Source organism: Eretmochelys imbricata, chromosome 2 (assembly GCF_965152235.1).
Source record: "Eretmochelys imbricata isolate rEreImb1 chromosome 2, rEreImb1.hap1, whole genome shotgun sequence".
Lineage (NCBI taxonomy): Eukaryota > Metazoa > Chordata > Testudines > Cheloniidae > Eretmochelys > Eretmochelys imbricata.
Genome location: NC_135573.1, coordinates 84,825,240 through 84,852,199, shown reverse-complemented (window position 1 = coordinate 84,852,199; position 26,960 = coordinate 84,825,240). Strand labels below are relative to the sequence as shown.

The window sequence follows — 26,960 nt, the reverse complement described above, 5'->3', positions numbered from 1 at the left end:
CCAAAACTAATGGGGATATGCTGATTTACACCAGCTGAGGATCTGGCCTTACATTGAGAATTACTTTAAAGGTTTACATAAGTACATTGAAGTTTGAGGAGTTGTAGCAATGCTGCGCACCTAAATAATATATATTGGACCTGCTTCTGCAAGGTGCCGGGAGCTCTGTATTTGGAAGATTTGAAAGAGGGATTTGGGGTGTTTTTATTATTATTATTGTGACAATGTAGTAATAATGTGCGGGATCTGCTATAAAAATATAGAAGGTGCCATTTATATACAGTAGCTTTTGCTGGTTTTTGTCATTTATCACTACAAAAGGATAAAAAATTAATCAGACAATTTTCTTTACACAGTTGGTGTTAGCCCCCATGGCTATGCTTCCAAGTTTGAAATCCACTTTGTTGACAAGTTTGAGGTATCCTTTGGGAGAGAAGGAGAGACAATGAGTCTGGGTTGTACGGTTATCATTCATCCCGACATTAAGCGCTTCCACCCAGAGATCCAGTGGTACAGGAATGGTAAGCACATATTACAAGATGAATTTTAAACTTGTCTGACAGAGAGCTTCATTCCCTTTCATATCCAATTGAAGAATGAAAAGAGGAAATATAAGGGTACATTATAGCTGTAAGATATGGTATAAAAACGAGAGGGAAATGTTAACGATTTTTTTTCAAAATTTTCCCTTTTAAAATTTTTTTTAAAAATGGCAACATTTTGAAATGCAAAAAATTTCAATTAGCTCTACAGTTGGCCAAAAATGTGGGGAAAAGTTTGGGAAAATATTTTTGAATTTTTCCCATTTCTTTTCAATATTTTTAAATCTGAAACATTTCAACCAGCTGTAGTATTTATATAGCCATTCAGTGCTTGTGACTTTTGTTATTCATTGATATGCTGAAATCTCTCTTTACTGATCACTCCAGAGACTGAGAAAAATCAGTTGCTTAATGGAATTAGATCACTAAAGTCAGTGTAAAATTGGTATGAGAGAAGAATTAAGGATACTTTTGTGATTCTCTTTTAGGACAGGCAGTTGTCTAGTAAGGATGATCTCTTGTACAGGTTTCATTGTATTTAGGAATAGATTCAATTCAGTCATCTCTCATTATAGAACTCTCTAATTTCTAGGTGTTCTTATTACACCATCCAAGTGGGTCCAGATGCATTGGAGTGGGGAGCGGGCTACGTTAACCCTTGCTCATGCTAACAAGGAGGATGAAGGTCTTTACACTCTTCGTGTGATCATGGGGGACTACTATGAACAATACAGTGCTTATGTCTTTGTTCAAGGTAAGATCTGGTGATGTTACCCTATGAAGAAAGCAGGATAACTAAACAAAGTGAGGAGAAATCAATCTCATTAATTTCAGCTTTTTTTTTTTTCAAATGAAAACAGTGTAACTATTGAAAACTGTGAGATGCTTTTAAAGAGCTGGTTAATAAACATGGACAAAATGCTGTGACACTGAAGAAATGTCAGTTGCATAGCATTATAATTTCCCATTATTGTCGTATGGAAAACTTGATAAGATTCCTCATATCTGGGTGGTAACGCCATGTATTTGAGGGTCTTTGGACCCTCCTGATAGCACAGGGGTGGGCAAACTTTTTGGCCTGAGGGCCACATTGGGTTTCCAAAATTTTGTGGAGGGACAGTTAGGGGAGGCTGTGTCTCCCCAGACAGCCAGGCGTGGCCTGGTTCCCGCCTTCTATCTGACCCCCCAACTTCTCGCCTCCTGACAGCTCCCCCGGAACTCCTGCCCCATCCAACCCCTCCGTTCCCTGTCCCGTGATGGCCCCCCCGGGACTCCTGCCCCATCCACCACACCCTCCTCCCTGTCCCCTGACCACCCCCACCCCTGACTGCGCACTGCCACCCCATCCAACCCCCCCCCATTCCTGACTGCCCCCCCGGGACCCCTGCCCCTGTTCCTCGCCCTCTGACCGCCCCAACCCCATCCACACCCCTACCCCCTGACCACCACCCCGAACTTCCCTGCCCCCTATCCAACCCCCCACTGCTCCCTGCCCCCTTACCACGCTGCCTGGAGCACTGATGGCTGGTGGTGCTACAGCCGTGCCGCCCAGAGCACCGGGTCAGGCCACGGCTCTGCAACGGTGCTGCCCGGCCGCCCAGAGCATTGCCCCAGCGACGCAGCGCGCTGAGGCTGCGGGGGAGGGGGAACAGCAGGGGAGAGGGGCCGGGGGCTAGCCTCCCGGGCCAGGAGCTCAGGGGCAGGAGGGTCCCGCGGGCCAGATGTGGCCTGCGGGCCATAGTTTGCCCACCTCTGTGATAGCACCATTATTCATATGAAGAAATTCACTGATGCAGTTATACAGCCCTTTGACCATAGTAGCCTGTGGACAGTGATGAGCACTAATGATAAAGAGGAGAAACCCATGTAACAAATTATGAATGTATTATTTTGGCCATTTTGTTGCTAACTACAGCCCATTGTTTTGACTAAGATGCTGTACAATAACTCTCTGGCTCTCTTTAACAGACAGTGTAATAAGTTAATGTACATTAGCAAGTTTAGGAGGCAAGTAAAGTGTAGAAGTTTATTTAAAATTCAAAACCCACTAAAAGATTAGTTTTCTGTCTTGGTTTTATATTCTTGTACATTGATAAACTTCCTGGATTTTCTCTTAGAGAGAATGTCCCTTTAAAAAGAGCCTTGATTATCAAATTTCACTGGTCCATGCACTGATTCTATATCTGTCTCAGCTGCTGAAGGCAGCTGAAGTGTGTAATGCTAATCCTAAAGGCTCTGGAAATTCTTGGCTCTCTGAACATGCCCAGAATGGCGCCACTTTGCCAAATATAGCAGAACCTGGCGATATGCAGATTACAGCCTGCTTGGAGATCATGACTAAAGCAGTCGTGCTCATAAATTGTAGAAAGAAGCCATCAAAATGTTTGTTTGTGACCGCACAACAAAGTAGAACAATGGGAACAGACATATCAAAAGTTGTGTTGGTATATACATAAATTATCATTTTTGTTACTATTGCATCTCTTGGATGAGACAGAGAATTTAGGTCTTAACCAACTGTGACCATTAAAGGTCACATAGCACTTTTTGCAAGAGTATGGATGTAGCTTTGGTATCTTGGCAAATTCAAATTAGGTGAATTACAGTCTCACTTATTTAAATTCCCCCTACAGTTTCAATTGGATAATACATACTTCACTTCCTGTCCTAAACAGTTGTGTAATGATGCTACATACAGTTCATCAGCTGCCGTATTTACTCTGAAATGGTTGCCCTTATAAAAATCCCCATCTAGAGGCCCCCAACTTGTGAGGGTCAGGCCTCTATTGTAAGTGCATTAGTAAAGGTTCTGAAGTGTTTTGTGAGCCTTCTATACTACTGTACAGTGGTCACCATTAACAAGTCAGCATTTGCTAACAGGCAGTAGGGTTCAAATTCTGGCCCCATTGAAATCAGTGGGAGTTTTACCACAGTTATTTCCTAATCTAACTACTGGAGAGGAAGTGTCGTACTTCAGATACCACTATTTGTAAGGCCCTACCAAATTCAAGGTCCATTTTTGTAAATTTCATGGTCGTAGCATTTTAAAAATCTTGAATTTCACGATTTCAGATATTTAAATCTTAAATTTCACGGTGTTGTAACAACCAGGAGTATGTATTTTTAAAACCAGCAAAATATAAACATGTAAAGCGCTTAAGACTCAGTTGTTCCTCAGACTGGGGGTACCAACCAAAAAGGAGGTTGCAAAGCTATTGTAGGGGTGCAGTGGTATTGCCACCCTTTCTTCTGCACTGCCTTCAGAGCTCAGTGCCAGAGAGTGGCGGCTGCCAGCCCAGTGCCTAGCTCTGAAGGATGCACCCCATCAGCAGCAGCACAGAGGTAAGGGTGGCATGTTATGGTGGCAGCCATACTGCCATCCTTACTTCTGCGCTGCTGGTGGCGGTGGTGCTGCCTTCAGACCTGGGCGCCTGACCAGCAGCTTCTGCTCTCCAGTTGCCCAGCTCTGAAGGGTAGGGCAAAAGTACACAAAAGTCCAGATTTCACAGGGTGAGATCAGATTTCATGGTCTGTGACACGTTTTTCATGGCTGTGAATTTGGCAGTGCCCTAACTATGTGTAAATATTGGCAATTAAAGGCTTTTAAATGTTGACCGCTAGACGTACATTGAAGATTTACTATTATTGCTATTAATAATTTTTATTATTGAGTTATATTTAATGAATTATGTATTGTGTAAATAGTAGTTTTTAAAGATAACACCAATGCTGTGATAGAACAGGAAAAAAATCATATAGAAGCCAGGCTCAGTAACACTGGCATAGTTCCAAAACCTCCAGAATTGCAAGGAATACCTGCAAGGAAATACAGTGTAATATCGTCTTTTCCAAAGCTTTAATTTAGAGTGCTGAATAATCTTTTTGTGTTGTTGTTTTGGAGCTAGAAAGAATAAGGGTTGGAAACTTATTATAAATAAGATCATTATAATGAATGATATAAAATGCTATAATACCCTCGGATCCAGCAGTTTTAAAACTTTTGATTCTAGATAGTGTAAAAAATGTTTACTTAGCAGAGATGTACTGTTTTCCTTCAAGTGTGAGGCTCCTTTTTGTCTAGCCCTAACCCATACCCCGTCCTGTGAAGTAGCTCACAATAGGACTGGGAAAATGCCAGGAGTAATTGGACAAGTTGATGTTGATCTAGAAAGAAACAATGCCTCTTCTATGAAAACCTGTCACATGGACTTCTTGGAAAGGTTACAAAATGTTTATTTTCCCCACAAATATGCTAATAAACATACAGCTACACAAACAAGTCATGTCCCACAAATGAGGATACAGTTGCATAAACAATTTCAGCCCCCCTATACCTAGCACTGCACTTCAGCATTTAAAGTTTTAGATAAGGTTTTCCTAAAAACAGACTCGACAGAATCAAAATCAGGGCTCCTCTGACACATAGGCCCAGACTTTAACAAACATTTGACAGGAAGTACATATATACCCTTCAATTTATTTTCCAAAATGAGTCTGTCTAAAGTACTAATAGATAGACCTCAAAGGGTCTTTCTTGATAAGCATCCTTGTGATTATGTGAATTCCTTGTGCCTAAATGTCCTCCCATTTATTTTGGATTTGCACTGTTGACTTCAGTGTATTTACTCCTGATTCACACCAGTGGAAGTGAGACCAGAATCAAACCCCTTCAGTCAGTTCGGAGTTTACAATGGCACCAAAGGCACAGGGGCGCCAGGTCCATACCGGGAAGGGACCCATTACAGACCTGTCTAACCCATCCACATGGCTGGGTCTGGCCCCTTGCCCAGGGCAGTCTAGCACCCAGGTCTTGCTGCCCAGCACGCAGGCTCTGCCATGTGGGCTGGGCAGGGCTGCTGGCTGGTGGGCGTGACCAGGCCAGGTGAGCTCTCAGGAGTTACGTCCCACGGGTCTACCTAGCTCCCCAGTGCGGCTCCAGCTCCGAGCTGTCTCTGCTATCCACCACCTGTGGGGCACCACCTGCCCACCTGGGACCGGTGCAGAGGCTGGGCTGGTCTCTGCCAGCTGGGGGAGTAGCGCGGGGGGGCTTGGCTGGGCTCTGTCAGGCAAGTGGGTCCTGAGGGTGCCCAGCCTGGACAGGCCCACTCCTGTTGCGGCCTGGCTGATCGCACTGCTCCTGAGGGGCCAGAACGCTCCCCGCCCCGGGACGGGCCCTGGCTGCACTGCTGGTTCAGCCCAGCAGACTCGGTCACCTCCAGCAGGGCCGGTGAGTGCGGCCAGGGGGCAGGGCACAGGGGAGTGGGTCTCTGGGGCCTGTGGCTGGGCAGTGGATGGGTGCAGGAGGTTTGTGTATTTTGGGACACTAGGTAGTGGGGAGTCTGTGAGGGGGGCATGGGCAGTGGGGGATGGTTGTGTGTTTTGGGGTGCAGGGCATGGGGGACCTGTGGGGGGGTGCTGGGCAGTGGGAGGTGGAGGAGGTCTGTGTGTTTTGTGACACTGGGTTGTGGGGGAGTCTATGTTGGGTGCTGTGCAGTTGTGGTGGTGGGGCTGTGGGTGGGGCACTGGGGGGGGGTCTGTGGATGGGGGGATGCTGGGCGTGGTGGTGGAGGTTTGCAAGGTGCTGTGCAGTTGTGTTGGGGGGGTCTGTGGGGAGGAGGTTTCTGGGTGGGGGGGCGCCGGATATAGGGGCTTGTTGGGTGGGTCTGGGTATGTGGGCACTGGGCATAGGGGGCAGGGAGGCACTGGGCGGGAATGCGATGTGGTATGTGGCACAAGCCCGCCCCTGAGGGGAAGGGGCGCACTGGCAGCACAGGGCCAGGCAGGCCAGTGTGCGTCTGGTGGCTGCCAGTTTGTAAATGGTGCCCTCATGCTGGGCTGGGCCCAGTTGTCCCCAACCGGCCCTTCACTCCGGGGACTGACCCCTCCTGTCTCCCCACGCCATGCCTCATTGCCGCCATGGGGCCCACAAATATGTTTGACACTGGGCCCACAAAAGGTTTATCCGGCCCTGCCTTCAGTCTGAAAAAATTGGGCTGGAAAGCTCAAGAGAATAAGTTTTCTTATGCCAGGCCCAGTGATTCCTGCCTCTTAGTGGACTGAATATCCTACAAGAATAGCTTTTCTTACAAGCCCAGCTAGATCAAGGAATGAAGGGAGGGTGCGGGGGGGTTTAAAAATGAGAAAGGAAATAAGAAATTGCCATTTATATTCACTTTTTGAATGAAAAAGTTTTCATTCAGAAGTTTTCAAATTTCAAAGAATGGCTTGGACTGAGTTTGGGATTGGTTTCTGGTTATTTATTTTATCCAGCCTTCTTATGGAATCCATCAATGTTTCTGTTATCCTTCCTAGATAACACACCACAGTTCATCCATCTAAAGTAGAATTGTGTGTCCTTACAAAATACATCCTCTCCTGCACCCCCCAAGTTCAGGAGTCTAGCAAACAAGCATTTCATGAAGATGATTGTTTCCAGGGGCGGCCTGGTTAAAACCATACTTTTTAAGGGGGGCACTCTGTCTCCCCAGCTGTAGCTGGGGTTGGGGGTGGGGTGGGGGGTCTGAGACCTAATAACATTTCATCAACTTGTAATTTCATCATAAAACATGTCAGTGAGCTCACAAAAGTGTACTGTATCACTTTTTGTCCTTGAAAACTACAACACTCTAGATCCAAACAATATTGCCTGAGCTACTGTCCAGTGCTAAGAGAATAGAGTTTGATATTTTACTTCAATAAAGCAACAGGATGACATTTAATCACTCAATAGGTTTCACTTGAAGTATGGCAGCATCTTAATCAAGATGCAAGATTCCTGATTTGATTTGTTTTAGAGGGCCTCGATCACTGGGTGTTAGTAAATATTGATAAAAGAAAAAGAAATCTATAATAATAAGGAAGACATAGGACCCAATCCTGGTCCCACTGAAGTGAGTGGTAAAACTTCCATTGGTTTCAATGGGAACAAAGCTTCGCTCTTAAAGAGTAACCAGTGAGCTGTAGCTCGAAAAGCTTATGCTCAAATAAATTTGTTAGTCTCTAAGGTGCCACAAGTACTCCTTTTTTTTTTGTGGATACAGACTAACATGGCTGCTACTCTGAAACTTGAAAAAACTGTGACTCAGATTTAAAAATGTAAATCTCCATCTTCATAGATGCAGATGCTGAAATGCCAGGAGCCCCAGCTTCACCACTGGATGTGGAGTGCTTGGATGCTAACAAAGATTATGTCATCGTCTCATGGAAGCAACCTGCTGTTGATGGAGGAAGTCCCATCCTCGGATACTTTATTGATAAGTCAGTATTTATGTCAAACTATACCTACTACAGGTTTCAGAGTAACAGCTACTACTGTATTGCTGATCATTGTTATTCAACAGCCTAATAATAATTTAGTGGCATAAAATGTGATATCGTCATTTGTAGCTCTTCTTGATAGCTACAAATGCTGCTTTTCTGTTTCAGATTCAGACTCCTAGGGCCTAATTTTATTTCCACTAAGTTTAGTGGGAGTTGGATTGGGCCCTTAATTATTTAGGAAATAATCTTGTGAGTTGCTCCTTACCCTGTACTCCCCCTGATTTTGGTGGGAGTCGAGTCCTCAGTACCATGCAGACAGTCCTGGGTAATTTGCAGAATCAGGCCCTTAATGTGTCAGCCTGGGATTCCTTCTGCAGTATTGCCAACCCCAAGTATTCAAAAATCATGTCAAGCACCAAAAAATCATTATATTGGCTTTCAGATAATACATGCTGAGTTCTTTGTATTTGCCTCTTGGTTTCTGAACCTTTGGGGTGCGCTCAGACCAGGTTGCCAATCTTTTCTCTGCAAATTACTTTTTAAAAGAATGAAAGCTGAGATGCTCACATAATGTGATGAGTCATTTCTGAGTTACCCCAGAGCCTGTTTAAACCTAAGTCATCCCTGATCCAGAGAGCGTGATGAGTCATCAGAGGCAATTTGCTGCAGGTCTTGTGATAGGGCCCATGCCATTCGACCAGGGTTCAGCCAATCCACAGTGAGGAACAACCCACGTGATTCCAAAGCAGGTACATAAGCTCCTAAGCGAGGCAGTCTCGCCACTCTGTTCAACATTATTACCTGGCTAGGAGCATTCTCATTGCCTAGTAATTCTGACAGCCTGCCTATGCTCCTGCTGTAGCTCGTCCCTGTTTCCACACTAGCCAGTCCCCGCTTCAACCTGTGTCTGCTTCTGCCTCACCCAGCCACCCATGTATTCTGACATGTAATCACAGGATTCCAGGAGTAGGGCTTTACGGAATACACCAAATATTGTAAGACTCCTGATAAAATCATGAGAGTTGGCAACACTAATCAGTGACTGAATGTTGCTTATTCAAAAGTGTGTATAAGGATTTATAATGAGAGACCTAGACTGTGGGGCAGGTCTAAGTATATCAATAAGTTCAATTCAATCACATATTCTTTTGGTTATTTCAGAGGTAACAAAAATGTTAATGGAGCTGCTAGTTTATCTTCTTATTTATCATGTTCCTAGAAACTGGGAGGCCAGTGAAGATAGAGCTTTGTCTTGTTATATATCATGAGTACAGATGGGCTGGCTACAGCAGTGACAGATAAGACAAAATGAACCTGCATTGCTGGGTTTCTAATGAGACAAACTGGCTTTTCCATAACTGATTCCCCACAAGGAAAAAAGGTTCCTTCAGCCCATAGTTCAAGAATGAGAGAAGTGCAGAGTTTCTTTCAGCTTTAATGTGCATAGCAGGAAACAAATTAATTAGATCACCAGCCTGGCTTCCAAAAATCCTCAGCCTCTCCTGAACACCTTCCCTGCTGTGAATTACATTTCTCTTCCCCAGAGACTCAGGTTATTGCTGCCTGGTAGGCTCACCAGCATTTTGCCATGGAACTACTGCTGGATAACTAAGTCTTGCTATGCACTGCTTGCAGTCACTGCCTCCCTTGATAATCCTGGCAGCACTCAATGTGCTGTCATGTCTGACTATATGCTAGAGGGTTTTTTACCCTATCCCATCTAGCTGCTGTGTGGGGTATATCCATCTTGTCACAGAACACACAGCATATGTTTTTATGTCCCATGAAGCCAATTATATTTGCTGGATGTTCAGTAGAGGATGTAAATTTTCAGTGCAAAGGCGGAGGAGTTCATCGCCTATAAACAGGAAGGGGAGTTGTGTGTTTCATTTCCCATGCTGAATCTGAAACTCTCATTGAAAATCCTGAGGCACACTTTAAAGTGTTTAATCAGTGAATAGCGTTACGTTTCTTTTTCTCTATCTCAGGAAAGAAGCAATGCAGCTGCAGGGGATTTAATGCCAGCATTCACATAAGGCACTTGAGCCCTTAGCGCTTTGTGAGGGTGTTTTTATGTTGGCAAGATGTGAAGCTGCTAGGCAGGCTGGTAGGATCAACAATGTACATGAACAGCTGTTTGGAGTATTAGGGGTGTGTGCTCAGAGTTCTCTTTCTCTTCCCCTCTTCAATATTTCTTGAAATTTTTGTTTTTTCAGATGTGAGGTTGGCACCACTCACTGGTCCCAGTGCAATGAGACTCCGGTGAAGTTTGCTCGTTTCCCTGTCACGGGTTTGATAGAAGGTCGCTCCTATATATTTCGAGTCCGGGCTGTGAATAAAGCTGGAATTAGCATACCGTCCCGGGTTTCTGAGCCTGTGGCAGCTCTGGATCCTGCCGACAGAGCTAGGCTTAGAAGTAAGAGTTTTTCAATATATTCCTTAAGACAACTAGGGGTACGCATATCGCTGGGGGCATGCAGAGGTCTTCTATGGGGTACATCAACTCATCTAGATATCTGCCTAGTTTTACACCAGGCTATATAAAAAGCACTAGCGAAGTCAATACAAACTAAAATTTCATATAGACAATTACTTGTTTATATTGCTCAATATATTATATATTGAAATGCAAGTACTATATTTATATTCCAAATGATAAAAATGAGAAAATAAGCAATTTTTTGGTAATAGTGCACTGTGACACTTTCAAATTTTTATGTCTTTTATGTATTTTTATAAGCAAGTAGTTTTTAAGTGAGGTGAAACTTGGGGTACGCAAAACAAATCAGACTCCTAAAAAGTGTACATTAGTCTGGAAAGGTTAAGAGCCACTGCCCTCAGAGGCTTAAGAAATTTTATCTCCTGCAAGAATATATGCACATTTGTTTTGTAAGCCCTCAAAGTTTCCACAAGAGGGAGCAATGCAAAAACAAAATATGTTTTGTAAACTTGGATTTACCAAGAAACCCCCCAAAGCTTGAAGGCTGAATCTTCTCACCAAAGCTTGTCTTCTGTTATCTGAAGTACAAAGCTGTGTACTTACAGGAAATTGAAAAAAGGAGCAGAGCAGTTGCCTGGAGAGTGCTGCTTTGGTTTTATTGGCAGATTCCATGAATAGTCTCTTGCTGTGTAGCAGGTAAGGGGGCCTAATTCTATCAAAGCCATGGAGTCACACCCACATAAAACGAGTGGGCCAGTGGATAATCAAGCTCAAACTCTTTACTTGAAAGTTAATGTTTTGTGTGGCACAGTCCTTATCCTGTGGACTGCCAGTTTTGCTCTTTCAGTGACAAAAAGGACTTCCAAGCACTGATGGTAGATTTTCATTTAAATGTTTATTTTTACTTCCAAGTATCCACCCCATGCTGAAACACAAGCCTAAAGTCCAGTTCTTCCCACTCTACTCTGAAGTTTTTGTAATTAAAACAAGACAGGATGAGGGAAATACTGTACTGAACCCTGTTTTCAGTTGTTCAAATGGCATGCAGAGCCACAGGAGTGATGCCACAGGGGTTGCCAGCCAGTGCTGTAGTCAGATGATCAAAATACCCCACTTGAAATTTAAAAAAGGAAATGTTAGAGAAAGGCTCGGGCTCTAAAGGCCCAGGAAAGTTAATCGCCACCTTGCTCAGAGAGGAGTTCATAGAAATAATAGAATCATAGAATAACAGAGTTGGAAGGGACCTCTGGAGGCCATCTAGTCCAACCCCCTGCCCAGAGCAGGACCAGTCCCAACTAAATCATCCCAGCCAGGGCTTTGTCAAGCCTGACCTTAAAAACTTCTAAGGAAGGGGATTACACCACCTCCCTAGGTAACGCGTTCCAGTGTTTCACCACCCTCCTAGTGAAAAAGTTTTCACTCCCCCACTGCAACTTGAGACCATTACTCCTTGTCCTGTCATCTGCTATCACTGAGAATAGTCTAGATCCATCCTCTTTGGATCCACCTTTCAGGTAGTTAAAAGCAGCTATCAAATCCCCCCTCATTCTTCTCTTCCGTAGACTAAACAATCCCAGTTCCCTCAGCCTCTCCTCATAAGTCATGTGTTCCAGTCCCCTAATCATTTTTGTTGCCCTTCGCTGGACTCTCTCCAATTTATCCACATCCTTCTTGTAGTGTGGGGCCCAAAACTGGACACAGTACTCCAGATGAGGCCTCACCAATGTCGAATAGAGGGGAACGATGACGTCCCTCGATCTGCTGGCAATGCCCCTACTTATACACCCCAAAATGCCATTGGCCTTCTTGGCAACAAGGGCACACTGTTGACTCATATTCAGCTTCTCATCCACTGTCACCCCTAGGTCCTTCTCTGCAGAACTGCTGCCTAGCCATTCGGTCCCTAGTCTGTAGCGGTGCATTGGATTCTTCCGTCCTAAGTGCAGGACTCTGCACTTGTCCTTGTTGAACCCCATCAGATTTCTTTTGGCCCAATCCTCCAATTTGTCTAGGTCCCTCTGTATCCTATCCCTACCTCCAGCATATCTACCACTCCTCCCAGTTTAGTGTCATCCGCAAACTTGCTGAGGGTACAATCCACACCATCCTCCAGACCATTAATGAAGATATTGAACAAAACCGGCCCCAGGACCGACCCTTGGGGCACTCCGCTAGATACTGGCTGCCAACTAGACATGGAGCCATTGATCACTACCCGTTGAGCCCGACAATCTAGCTAACTTTCTGCCCACCTTGTAGTGCATCCATCCAGCCCATACTTCTTTAACTTGCTGACAAGAATACTGTGGGAGACCGTGTCAAAAGCCTTGCTAAAGTCGAGGAATAACACGTCCACTGCTTTCCCTTCATCCACAGAACCAGTTATCTCATCATAGAAGGCAATTAGATTAGTCAGGCATGACTTTCCCTTGGTGAATCTATGCTGACTGTTCCTGATCACTTTCCTCTCCTCTAAGTGCTTCAGAATTGATTCCTTGAGGACATGCTCCATGATTTTTCCGGGGACTGAGGTGAAGCTGACCGGCCTGTAGTTCCCAGGATCATCCTTCTTCCCTTTTTTAAAGATGGGCACTACATTAGCCTTTTTCCAATCTTCCAGGACTTCCCCCGATCGCCATGTGTTTTCAAAGATAATGGACAATGGCTGAGCAATCACATCTGCCAATTCCTTTAGCACTCTCGGATGCAACGCATCCGGCCCCATGGACTTGTGCACGTCCAGTTTTTCTAAATAGTCCCGAACCACTTCCACCTTCACAGGGAGCTGGCCACCTCCTCCCCATGCTGTGCTGCCCAGTGCAGTAGTCTGGGAGCTGACCTTGTTCGTGAAGACAGAGGCAAAAAAAGCATTGAGTTCATTAGCTTTTTCCACATCCTCTGTCACTAGGTTGCCTCCCTCATTTAATAAGGGGCCCACACTTTCCTTGGCTTTCTTCTTATTGCCAACATACCTGAAGAAACCCTTCTTGTTACTCTTAACATCCCTCGCTAGCTGCAACTCCAGGTGTGATTTAGCCTTCCTGATTCCATTCCTACATGCCTGAGCAATATTTATATACTCATCCCTGGTCATTTGTCCAATCTTCCACTTCTTGTAAGCCTCTTTTTTGTGTTTAAGATCAGCAAGGATTTCACTTTTAAGCCAAGCTGGTCGCCTGCCATATTTACTATTCTTTCTACACATAGGGATGGTTTGTCCCTATAACCTCAATAAGGATTCTTTAAAATACAGCCAGCTCACCTGGACTCCTTTCCCCCTCATGTTATTCTCCCAGGGGATCTTGCCCATCAGTTCCCTGAGGGAGTCAAAGTCTGCTTTTCTGAAGTCCAGGGTCCGTATTCTACTGCTTTCCTTTCTTCCTTGTGTCAGGATCCTGAACTCGACCATCTCATGGTCACTGCCTCCCAGGTTCCCATCCACTTTTTCTTCCCCTACTAGTTCTTCCTGGTTTGTGAGCAGCAGGTCAAGAAGAGCTCCGTCCCTAGTTGGTTCCTCCAGCACTTGCACCAGGAAATTGTCCCCTACAGTTTCCAAAAACTTCCTGGATTGTCTGTGCACCGCTGTATTGCTCTCCCAGCAGATATCAGGATGATTGAAGTCTCCCATGAGAACCAGGGCATGCGATCTAGTAGCTTCTGCGACTTGCCGGAAGAAAGCCTCGTCCACCTCATCCCCCTGGTCCGGTGGTCTATAGCAGACTCCCACCACGACATCACCCTTGTTGCTCAGGCTTCTAAACTTAATCCAGAGACTCTCAGGTTTTTCTGCAGTTTCATACTTGAGCTCTGAGCAGTCATACAACCTGGGGCTTGGGAGGCATTGTTCTATTGTTTTCTTGCTGGGGAGGGTGGAAAGGCAAGACATGAAATGAATGAGGAGCTTGTCCATGAGTAGGAAGCCAGGTCTACATAACATACTCCCCTCCTCTTTGTTGTCTCTCCCCTTCCTCACCTCCATGCTTCCCCTCGCTTAATCTGTTTTACTCCTGGATGATCTTCTCTTCAATACCCTTCTTTTCTTCCCTCCCTTCCACCTTTCATGGCCCTGACAGCAATTCAGAAAAGTAATTCAGCAGATCTGACTTTCATCTGTGAGGAGATCTGCTACTCCAAGGTGAAAGTGCATTGAGCAGTTTAATAGTCTAACAGGCAGAACAATGCACTGGACTGGCAGTGAGAAAATCTGGGAGGCTTTCCCAGTTCCTGGGTCAATCTAAAACCATTGCAGGATTTCTGCCAGTTAGAATAAAATGTCTTCAACCAGTCCATCTGCTGGATAATGGACTCAAGCTTTTGATCTGGCCTTCTGTTAATATAGTCCATTTTCATTATTGAAACCTTGCTGGCACAGTTTAGTTTTCTTGGTACAAATAAAGGAGGCTTACAGTGCTGCTAATGGATTGCAGTGCACTACCAGATGTGTCCAGGATTTCTTAAATACTATGTGTATGGTTTTTGTTGTTGGTTTTTAAACTGACATTTGAATAATTACTCTAAAATCATTTTTTAAAAGTTTTGTCCAGAACATTCAATATCTTAGATGGAGATTACATAAATCTTATGTAATTCCAACCATTTGTTCTGAATAATAAATGAAAGAAAAGGAGTACTTGTGGCACCTTAGAGACCAACACATTTATTTGAGCATAAGCTTTCGTGAGCTACAGTTCACTTCATCGGATACTCTGAAATAATAAATTAGTTACTTTTTCATTATTTTCAAAACAGTTTCTGATCTGTCTCACTCCTATGATAACTCCACTTTCTATTTCAGGTCATCCTTCTGCTCCCTGGACAGGACAGATTATTGTCACTGAGGAAGAACCTGCAGGTAAACACGTACCTTCTCTCAAAAAGGTCTGACGTGATGCTGATTGAAGTCAGTGGAAAGACTCTCACTGACTTCAATGGGCTTTGGATCAGGCCCAAAGTCCTTTACAGTTAAAATCTCTGTAGCTTAAAATACTTCTGAATTTAGCTGTCATGATTTATGTTCTTCAGGTCCAAATAAATAAACATGAAAACAATTTACGCAAATTCAGAAATGGTATTTAGATATTTTTAACTCTGCTATTTTTTAAAGAAATCAGACTCCAAAACAGTGGGATCTGCATGAGATACTTGATGTATGCTTTCATCAGGATAATCATTCAGAAATTCAAGTAAGTCAGTGAACATTTTGAGGAATTTTAAAATTCACTCAGCTTTGAAATTGTCTGACCTGACAGAAATAAATCTATTGATATTTTCTCAGGAGCACCTGGGGGCAGGGCTAGGGACTCGGCTAACCTACCTACCTGATTCAAACATAAACTTCCTTCTCTTCTGTCATGTTCTACAGAGGGTGTTGTTCCTGGCCCGCCTTCAGACCTCCATGTTATTGAAGCCACCAAGAACTATGTTGTGCTCAGCTGGAAACCCCCTGGAGAACGGGGTCATGAGGGTGTCATGTACTTTGTGGAAAAGGTAAAATCGCGGCATCAAAGTAAAGTGAAGTGTCATCTTCTTCTTAAAAGTTTGCTCTGCCATCTTGTCTAATCTTCCCAAGCTACTTTACACTGAGACCTTCAGGCTATTGTCTTTTCCATATTCAAAGAGCAAAACATATGCACTCAGTCTAGATGACTTTTACTGTTGATTTAAGGAAAACCGCAGAGAAAAAAAGAACAAAGATAAAATTTCCACTAAAGTTAAAGCAGAGTGTGCCTCTCGCTTGAACTACATCATGGGCCCACCTTCTAGCAGATAGGCAGATAGGTTTTCTACATAAGGGTGCAGTACAGGGAAAGCAGAATCATATAGATACCACACCTTTATAAATAGGGCTAGTCTTGTGGGAGGTCTGGGTTCACACTGTGGGTGGAGATGTTCCTCAAGAGGGCCATTTGGCATCAACTCTTCTTTTCCTTCTTCATCTGTATCCTCATATTCATCCTCTATAATAACATTTTCATTAACTACTTCTTCAAGCTGATAACAAGCACAACATATTTCTTTTGCAGTCATACACAATCATCAGTCTTAATTTTAGTGCCCTCTCTTTTTTTAATCTTTATGTTGTACCTGCTAGCCAATGTAATTCTTAATTTTCTCCCCTTTTAGCTCTTCCAGGTCGGTTGCTGCTCCCCCAAACCCTTTTGACAATGCTTGTTTTCCCTCCTTTGTTCCCTTACTGGTCTAGGCGTAAAATCATGGGAGACATACCTGTGGGTTCTCTACTCTGTGTTGTTTCTCATTCAGCTTGTGAAATCTAGTAAATCAAATCTAATTAGCAAAGTACATTGAAAGAATGATGAATTTTCTGTACAGCGAACTGTGGTATACATGACAGAAGAAAATCTGCAACACAGCGTGGCAGGGTTCTCCTTCCATTTTTCACCTTTGTGCCCTTTAAGTGTCTGCACAAGAAAGTGTTGTGCTAACCCATTGAATACAGGGTGACAGGCAGCAGATGTGATGTGTGCTACTGATGTTTTTCTGAGGAATATTTGAAATTCCTCAAACAAATTGAGAACCTTTAGGTAATCCACATGGAGAGAACATATTCTTTATTTTCTCAATAATATTGGCAGCAGAAGTGTTCATCATATGCAGTACTTCTGGCCACCTGGAACAAGCATCAGCCACAAATACAATGCACTTGCTTTTTTTTTTCCCCCCTAAAAAATCAAGGCCAGGTGGTGGCTGATCATGACCTAGTACGTAGGGGAAGGGAGAAAGTGCAAGGAACCACCTCTACTTTGCAGCCCCTCACAGCAGCCTCCAACAATCACATTCTCTGCATTTAGAAGAAAGCAGGGACTGCTCATTGCTAGTGCATTCTATACTGCAGTCCACCCTCAAAGGATGCTCTGGAGTGGCCATGGAGCTCCAAGAAGCACTGTGGTGATGTTACTGCTTTGCCCCTCTGATGGTACTGGAGTCCTTTCTGGGAAAGATGCTTCTTTTCCCCTCCTGAAAATTCTACAGCCAGAGCAAGGACTGGAGCACTGGATATGATGCAGAATTGGTCCTAGCAGTGGCAGTACTTCCTACACACAAAGAATTCTAGGATGTATCAGCTATGACATAGTGAAAACAGGAAGCCTCTAGGAATAGGTGATCACTTGGAGGACTCATGAGGTGGGAAGTCTATTTATTCATTCTGAGGCCTGGCCAAGAAGAATGTAGCTCCCCATCTTCCATAATAGTTGTGGGGTTGGCAGTCAGATGGAACTTCTTGGCAGTCTAGATTGTCTACTAAGTTCTGTGCATTGAATAGCTCTGTCCTAATGGCTGTTTCTTGTTTTGAATGCAGTGTATTGCAGGCACAGAGAACTGGCAGAGAGTGAACACTGAAATCCCTGTAAAGTCTCCTCGCTTTGCTGTTTTTGACTTGGCTGAAGGGAAATCTTATCGTTTCCGTGTTCGCTGTTGTAATTCCGCTGGCGTTGGTGAGCCCTCAGAAGCAACTGAAGCTACTGTGGTGGGTGACAAACTTGGTAAGTGTATAGTCAGACATATTATCCTGTGTCTGTGGCTACCCTTTAAGAGCATCCAGTAATTATTTTGCTTGAAGCAGACACATGGATGCTCCATAACTGACACAACTCTGAACGCTAGACAGTGATTTGTTCTTTTTTTTTATTGTTCATTCTGACTTGAATTGTGGGTCCTTTTGTATATATTGAGGTGGCAGATGCTGACCAAGGGCATCAATGACTACAAATAATCATGCAAATAACTGCAAAGACCACAAATAATAAAAAAATGGGCAATTTTTTTGGATAAAAACTGTTTTATTTCATTTGAAATTTTTCACAGAAAAGAATTTCCAAATCTGACCAGCCCTAGTTGTTCTTATTTTATCAAATTATGCAATCTAAAACAAAACTAAATCTTATACTTCTAAAGTTGATACAGGGACTTCTTCTTGTGGAGGAAAATCCAAGATAGTAGCCACAATAGAGTAACCTTGGCTACTTTAGAAGCTTTAAAAGTTGAGGGCTGAATTCTACTCAGAGTTACACTAGTGTAAATCTGGAGTACAGAAACTCAGATGAAGTCACTGGAGTTGCTTGGATTCACACTTTCATAATCAAGAGCACAATGTGATCCTTATTTTTATGTTGGTAAATTTTACCCTTATTAGTTACTAATTTATTTTTGTTTGTCCCCCCAGATATTCCCAAAGTCCCTGGCCGTATTATACCAACCAGGAATACAGATACTTCAGTGGTTGTCACTTGGACAGAATCTAAAGATGCCAAGGAATTGGTTGGGTATTACATAGAAGCAAGCATAGCTGGATCTGGCCATTGGGAACCAAGCAATAACAATCCAGTGAAAGGCACAAGGTAGTGGATATAAAAACATGGAAGGCAGGTTTGCTGGTCCCCCAGCATGGCAAGTTTGTTTGCTGGTTTACATACTTTATGGCTATAACAATAATAGTAGTACTAGTATTGTGGTAGCAAACTAAGGTCTGAATCAAGATTGGGGCCACATTGCACTAGGTGCTATACAAACATATATTAAATCATGGTCTCTGACCCCAAGAAACTTACAATCTAATTTTAATTCAGAGGCAACAAGTAAGTGTAACTAACAAAAAGGGAAGTGGCAGCAAGCAAGGCAAGAACAAGAGTAACAAATAGGCTAGCTATTGTACAATAGTACAAAATAGTAAGATAAAGAATGAGTGATCTTGCAAACTTAGAAAACTAGATTGCATAATGTTAGGGAGCAAAGCTCTCCATTTTGAAGGGCAATGGTAAATATTTCTAGAACTGTATAACTAATATGACACCAGGATATGTCTGCTTTCCCTCCAACTGCCCTTCCTGTCACTGATGTTTCACTTTCATCATCAAAGAGACTCATGAGCACATTAGAAAATTTCATGCTACATTGCAAATGTACTAATTCCTTTCATACAGAACTCACATCCTTTATTCATACTAAATTCATTCTGTCAATCAATGAAGTTACTCCAGATTTACACCTTCATAAATTAAACCAAAATTTGGCTCAACAGGAATTTTGCCTGTGTAAGAATCTAAGAATCAGGCCCTTAATTAGCAAATTCTGATCTGATTCTCGTTACACTGCTGTAAATCCAGAGAAATTCCATTGAATTCAAGGGAGTTATTGAATATTTATGTTGTAATTGAAAGCCAGGTCTGGCTTATTATGACTTATAATAGTACCTGATTAACATTGCTAACTTTACAATCATTAGCCACCATGATAGAGAATTATTATTAGAGTGCCTAGGTTCCAGTCAGCATTGAGGTGCCTTCGTTGTATTGAGGACTTTAGAGAGACAGAGTAAAAGATGTTCCCTGCCGTGAAGTGCTTACAACCAATGCTATTTATTATCCTATAGTGTAATGAAGATGTTGCATGGGTAAAAATGTACATCAACCTTCTGTCCACTACTGACTCCTCTATTTAAACGTTAAGGAGGTTACTGTGTGATGTTTAGAAGCAAGAAATTGAAGTTGAAATTCTGACATCTTTTTTCTGCTCTTATTCTCTATATTTACTGTAACTTTCACGGTTTATTGTAATTTTTCAAGTATGGCTGAAGACAGATTATAGCAGAAACTCATACTAACCACATAACGTTATACCTAGCATTATAAGCATGGCACTGAAGCAGACATAGGTCTAGATCCTACAAATCTTTGTGATGTACCCGTTGGAAAGTACAAGCATGAGCAGAGGCTACGTGTGGGTGCAGTTAAGGCCTGGTCTACACTGGGGGTGGGTGGGGGCAAGCTAAGTCTGTCTAAGTTACGCAACTTCAGCTACGAAAATAGCGTAGCTGAAGTCGACATACTTAGAGCTACTTACCGTGGTGTCTTCACTGTGGTAGGTCGACTGCTGCAGCTTCCCCATTGACTCCACCTATACGTATCACTCCAGTGGAGTACTGGAGTTGATGGGAGAGTGCTCAGCAGTCAATTTATCACGTCTTCGCTAGACGCGATTAATTGATCCCCGCTGGATTGATCGCTCGGGAGGTAAGTGTAGACATGCCCTTATGAGCAGAAGGAAGCTACCCCCTGACACAGCAACTCCCATGCTCTCATGAGCTCATGGAAAAAAGTGTTAGGTGATGGTAGAGAATGGGCATGTCTCCGGAGACATGAGTGTGATCCTTGTTATGCAAATGAGGTGCTTAGCTGTGCCCTTTGTTCTTTGACCTTTCTCCTGCTAGTAGGCAGAAGTAATTGATTGCTTACTGAGAAGTGCTCCTTATCCTGCCCATCACATTATACCTTGTACTTATCCCTGCCCTGCCATCTATACCTGGGCTGTGCAAGATCAATCCCATAGGATTGGGTTAATATGGCAAGTAAATGAATATTTCATTTTTAAAAAGAGAAATTATCATTAACTTCTTCACAAAAAGCAACATGCTCATTTTATTTTTCCATATTTCACCTCTGTTTGCACATTTCCATAAGCCTCACTTTTATGAGACAGAACCCTTAAATTAGCATAAGAACTGCTCACATACAGATCGGTTTGACAGTCATTTCCAGACATTACTATTGAAACATACCTATTTGCTTCCTTGAAATAGAATTTCATATCAGCCTTCCTGCTGATATCCAAGTCTCCTTCGTATGTTGTCTCACTGCAATACAGATACTTCAGGGGTGAAATCCTGGCCCCACTCAGGTCAATGGCAAACTCCCATTCACTACAGTGGGGTAGGAGTTTTCTAAGTGTTCCTTTACTGTTTTGCTTTAGATTCATTTGCCATGGACTCCTCACTGGTGAGAACTACATTTTCCGAGTCAGAGCTGTTAATGCGGCTGGACTCAGTGAATATTCACAGGAATCAGAGGCTATTGAAGTCAAAGCAGCCATTGGTAAGCTATGTTCCATTGCCATGGTCAATAGTAAACAAAAATTTGAATGATTCCAGAAAGTTTTTTTCAGCAAATATTTGTAACTAATTATATTGTTTTACAGTATTGTCCACAGATAATGATTTTTCCCATTGGTCATATCATGTGTAATGCTTCACAGCCATACTTTTGCAGTCACTCAGTCACTGCGCACATGTAGATTGTTCATCTTCACCATCCAGGCTTCCTCAGATGTTATTCATGAACCACTGTATGAAAACGCTGTTAAGTTCACGTCATAGTTCACTGAAAAGTGGAATGCCAGTCTAATTTCATAGTGTGATATAAATCACCTCTAATACACATCATCCTGCGTAAAGTCAGTTCCTATATCTAACGGCTTGATTTATTTTCATACCTGAACCTACTAATAATGCTGTCGTTCTCTTCTGTAAACCTCCTAAAACCCTGTGCATCCGCCATACTGTTGATGAGCTATTTCTGTTTTGCCACTGCCTGAACTAACATAAGGAGACTAATGAACTCACTGAACCAGAATAAATTGTATGTTTTCAGCATTCTAACTCTATTTGTATCAAACTGACATACCTCCCAACCTCAGAAGTGTGGCACAGAGGCACTTCTAAAGATGAGCTGAAACGATCATAGATATGGGTTAAAGGGTCTAATCTTAAAAGAAGTGTGGCAAGTGACAATCACTTTGCTTCTATTAGCTTTCCAGATTATGGACTGTCACATCTGTGCTGTAAAATATATACCATTAAAAAAAGAGTTACTTGTAATGAGAAGGTTGGGAGGTACTCTATGCTTTTCACATTTCTCGTGAGTCGAAGCATATCGTAATGTCTGCAAAAATCATGTTTGTTCATGTCCTGCCTGTGTTCTTTGTGGCCATTTCTTCATTCTGTTGAATAAATGAAGAAAAAGGAATGATGTCTAATTCAAAATGTCTGTTATTTTCTGGCAATTACAGGGGGAGGATTGCTTCATGGTGTGTGTCCTGAACTGAGTGGTAAAGCTGGTGGACTAACAGACTACACTACCTCCTGGGAAGGCATGCATGAGTCCTTCCAGCCTATCTTTGACACAGATGCTTTGCTAAAATGCAATGCTAAATTTAACAGACACGTGCTACCCAGTAGCTCTGATAAGCTGGGGAGTACAGGAGTCAGTGAAGTAAGAGAAACGGTTAAGAATGTTCCTACACCTTCACCACAGAAGGGAGCTGCTAAGCAGGCAAGTAAGACTCAACCTGGGGATCCTTTGGCATTGGAGAAAATGAAAGAGAAGGAAGATATAGGTGAGAGCTCATAAACAGATTTCACCATTTCAGCACATTCATCTCAGACAATTTTCATCTCTTATCATCCAAGTCACAATGGACATTCTCACCGATGATGCATCTTCCATCAGATCCATTTACATACTCAGCTTTTCATTAAGGGTCATTATGCATGGAATGGTATGGGGGACCATTTCCCATACATTGTGTCTGTTGACAGCAAAACATTTAAAGTCATTTACTAATTTAATAGCTTGCTTTACTTTACTTTATATATTACACTTATGTATCCAAAAATATCATGACTTCTAAATCACTTTGGTGGTATTTCTTGGGATAGCAACAAAGCTTGTATTCGCAAAAGAAAAGGAGTACTTGTGGCACCTTAGAGACTAACAAAGTACTCCTTTTCTTTTGCGAATACAGACTAACACGGCTGCTACTCTGAAAGCTTTTATTGCATAGTCAGAGGGATTTTTAACACCTGCCAGCAGTTCATTCTCTATAAGGAGTGTGGATATTCAGACTCTAGATTATATACAAAGGAAACAAAATCCTGTGAGTTAATTGTTACATGTGTAACCCTTCTGCCCGTCAGAGTTGGCAGCAACAAGGGCCGGGTTCAGTATCTAGGGGTTCCATTCCAATAACACAATGCAAAACCGGCTCGAGCCCCCACCCAGTGACCTGGGACAAATATATACCACCGCCGCTGGGCGCCTCCAAGAGGCAATACCTCCCCTCTCGCAAGCACAGAGTCTGAGTGTAGCAAAAAGCCTTTTAATAACAGAGAGAAACAATGTGGCATTATGTTGGGGAAACACCACCAACAAGATTCATAACACAACCCATGAGCAAAAACCCACCTCAAGCAAATTGGGGCATGCCCTTTCCTTTTGGTTCTTGAGTCCAGCAACCCCAAATCACCCAAAGTCCCAAAAGTCCAATGACCCAAAAGTCTCTGTCCCTGGTTAGGGCAGCCCTAGAGTTCGAAAGTTCATCTGCAGAGCTTTACCTCCCAACCTGGGTGGAGATGGGGGGCGGGAGAAGAGAGAGGTATGGGGCACCTTACATGATCTGAAGCTGACCACCCCACAGCTCCATAGGGCTTCACTCTACTCCGCTCCACCAGCCGCCCCACAAACTGCTTCGCTTAGCTCCATGGCCCACGAGCAGCTCCTGCCGTCCCATGAACTGCTCCACAATATATCTTCAGGCTCCCCCACTACTTAACACAACACTCAGTGATTTCAGCTCTTAGTCAGTTCAGCTCTTTTGTGAATTCAGCTTGTAGTAGGGGAGCCTCAATGGTGGTGTACCATTAGCCCAAAGTGAGCTCAGCAGCCTTTAACTAGACACCTAACGGAATCAAAATTAGTTCTGATATTCCACAGTGGAGAGAGGAGGAAGTGAAATTAGCATGTAAGGCTCTCACCAGGGGGCCCATGCCACCAAGTATTAATACCTGTTCCCCATCTTTCTCAATTCACAGTTTTGGAACCCATGACCCTTGCCTAGCGAGTGCTACTTAGTTGATGGCGAGTCCCTCCATCAAAACAAAAGGCCAAGTACAGTTCCAAGCACAGTTCCCATAATCAGGGTAATAACAATTTATTCTTCCTGCCCCAATAACAGAGACACTGGGGATCCCACAGCAGCCAAAGTGACCATTTGGGCAGCTAGGGTCTCATTCTAGGCGGGGTGGGTGTGCCTATGCAAATGAGATCAGCCCCTGAAGTTCTTTTCCACATTTTGCCACACCTCACCACCAGGTGTCAGGGTGGAGCTCATCCGAACTCTGCTTACACATGATAGTGAGTAGGAACACCTCTGCTGTTTTTAGATATATTGAGTTCCTTTGTGGATTTATGCTTAGACTTCTTATACTTTAAGGCACAGTGCTAGTGAATATTATATATTGTATTTGTCAGTTGACAGTAATAGTTTAATGGAGAAAACCCATCAAGTTTGTAAGTGCACATACAGCAGTTATATGCAACCAACACTTTAGCATCCACCATACTTAAGGACACTTGGCTAGATCTTCAGCTGGTATAAACTGGTTACTTCAGTAGAGCTATGCTGACACCAGCTGATATAGTCTGTTAAACAGGACAATAAGAAAACAGGGAAAATTACTGTAATATGTACACAATTAGACTTTTCTTATACATCATTCAGCAATACATGCCCGTCGTTGTGGTATCTGAGCACCTGTCTAAATGTATACCTACATACAGTTGAATACACTTCAGCAACAGCTTCCTGCACAATATATTAAATTAAATGTAGTTAATTATTGATAGTTATCCTTGATTTCAAAGGCAATAGGTTTTTTTTTCTGCAGGCTTTCTTTACTAATTAAAATAAAGTTTTTGCTGACTGGATGATGTGTTATTCTGAAAGAACATTCAGCAGATGAGGTCCTTCAAAATTCTGAGCTACATCCAAAGTGAGACTAAGAGTTCCTAAGTATTGCCAACAGCTGACCAGTGGTAAATACTCTGTGTACAAATATTCCACCGGGATGTATGTAGGATATATTGTAAGGAAGTGGGTGCAGTTGTTGGACTGAAGTTTCATGCTTTCTATGTTGGTTTAAAAAAAAAATTGTGCTCCAGATATTTTTAAAGTAAGCTCCAGAAACAGGCCTCTTCTATTTCTGATCATACAGCTGCATCTATGACTGCACTTTCCTTCAGTAAGGTAAGTTTACCCAAAGGGTGCAATGATATCATTATAACATTAAGACACCAAAAATGAGGAAGTAGGTGGTGCTGCATTACCTCTGTTCTCATCAGGGAAGCGTGGGGTAAAAAAAGGAACTAAAGAAAAAATTGAATGTGGGAAAAAGTTGGTTTCAGCAAAAGAAAACAAATCATTGCATCTCCAAAATTTTGTAAATCTGCTATGGTGTTAGTTTTAGTTTTTCATCTTTCACTGCATTGAAAATGAAACCTGCTCACTTATATGAGAGCTGCAGTTGCGACACACACTTTCACTGTGTATCAGCTTGTTTCTCAAATATCAAACACTGCTGTATAGCTAATGCTTATATAGCTTAGTTTTTTATTGGGCTTATGGAGGCCTTCATCCTGCATTCCTTACACTAGCAAAATTTCCATTGACTACAAATGGAGATTTTCCTGACTAAGAAGTACAAGATGAGAAAGCCAGACAAATGCTCATTTGACTAGTAGAATGATTACTGCCTACTCATATTATGTTCATGTTGACACAGCTGCCCCATCTCCACCTTATGACATCACTGTACTTGAAAGTGTTCATGACTCAATGGTGCTAGGATGGAAACAGCCCAAAATCATTGGCGGAGCTGAAATTACTGGCTACTATGTGAACTACCGTGAAGTGATTGATGGAGTTCCTGGAAAATGGAACGAGGCCAACATTAAACCAATTAGTGAGAGGGCCTACAGGGTAAGAGGTTAATTTTCATATTGCTGAGCATGCATCAGAAGTATATATGTAACAAGACAGATGAGGAAAAACAGCTTCTAACTAATTGTTTCCAGTGGATTGGGATGTTTATGTCAGAGATACTCCATAGTAAACAAATGTAGTCTAATATTTTCTTGGTTTGCTCATTCTTTAATGCCACAGATATAATAAGAGTTATGCTGTCCTTTTTTGGAAGTATTTTGGGTTCCTTGATAAAATGGTGCTATATAAGTGAAAAAGTATTATTACTCTATTAAATGTGACTCAGAAACCTGGTCTACAATTTAATAGAGGGAATTCAGCCTTTTAAAAGCTGTTTCATGTCTTAGATGGTTAATATGTTGCTCACAATGATTTGTGATTCTACATCAGGTGTGTATTAGGATGAAAAGTAAAACAACGTATTCTTCTAGTCCTTTGCTTCTTGTCAGTGTTTATTTCTAAAGCATGATAAAAATCACCAGTTAACACGTCTCGGATGCAGAGGGTTTGTATATAAATGTTTAGTGCCATCCCCTGCCCTCTACTTTGTGGGTGGGAGTAGAGTAGGGTATGCTTTTTCCTATGGCTCTGTCTACACTACACACTTTGAGCGCTAAAACTTTAGTCGTTCCGGGGTGTGAAGAAACACACCCCGAGCGACAGTTTTAGCGCTGAGAAGCGCCCGTATAGACAGTGCTCCCGGCGCTAACGCTACCATACCTCGTTTTTTATCGCCGGGAGAGCTCTCCCGTGGTGATAAAGCGTGACTACGCTGCCCGTTTCACAGTGCTTCTGCGGCAGCGCTGCCATGGCTGCGCTGTAACGTGGGCAGCGTAGACATACCCTGAGTGTACTCCTCAATCTACACGCTTAGCTACTGACCGAGCTACTTGCAGCCTGACACCCATCACCATAGTATCTAAGAACTCATGTCACCAATAGAAGCTACACGTGCCCAGCATCTTTGAAAATGAGGCCATTTTCACACTTAATAGAGTACTAGGGGGTTGAGCCACTCCTGTGCTGACTGGCTGTGGCCTAAAGAAGTCATGATCTGTGGCTCGATCCTGATCCAGCTTGCAAGTATGCTACCATCTGCAGCACATAAG

General features: G+C 42.9%; 1 protein-coding gene across 1 annotated transcript in view; it reads left to right on the top strand.

The window, feature by feature from the left end:
* Nucleotides 1-26,960, top strand: part of MYOM1 (myomesin 1) — a 105,139-nt gene that overhangs the window by 35,553 nt on the left and 42,626 nt on the right. Inside the window, exons 9-19 of the mRNA XM_077810409.1 lie at nucleotides 357-521; nucleotides 1,135-1,296; nucleotides 7,658-7,799; nucleotides 10,019-10,218; nucleotides 15,038-15,094; nucleotides 15,605-15,729; nucleotides 17,561-17,744; nucleotides 18,425-18,599; nucleotides 21,007-21,128; nucleotides 22,102-22,428; nucleotides 25,652-25,848. Coding sequence (XP_077666535.1) covers nucleotides 357-521; nucleotides 1,135-1,296; nucleotides 7,658-7,799; nucleotides 10,019-10,218; nucleotides 15,038-15,094; nucleotides 15,605-15,729; nucleotides 17,561-17,744; nucleotides 18,425-18,599; nucleotides 21,007-21,128; nucleotides 22,102-22,428; nucleotides 25,652-25,848 — 1,856 coding nt within the window. The remainder of the gene's footprint in view (nucleotides 1-356; nucleotides 522-1,134; nucleotides 1,297-7,657; nucleotides 7,800-10,018; nucleotides 10,219-15,037; nucleotides 15,095-15,604; nucleotides 15,730-17,560; nucleotides 17,745-18,424; nucleotides 18,600-21,006; nucleotides 21,129-22,101; nucleotides 22,429-25,651; nucleotides 25,849-26,960) is intronic.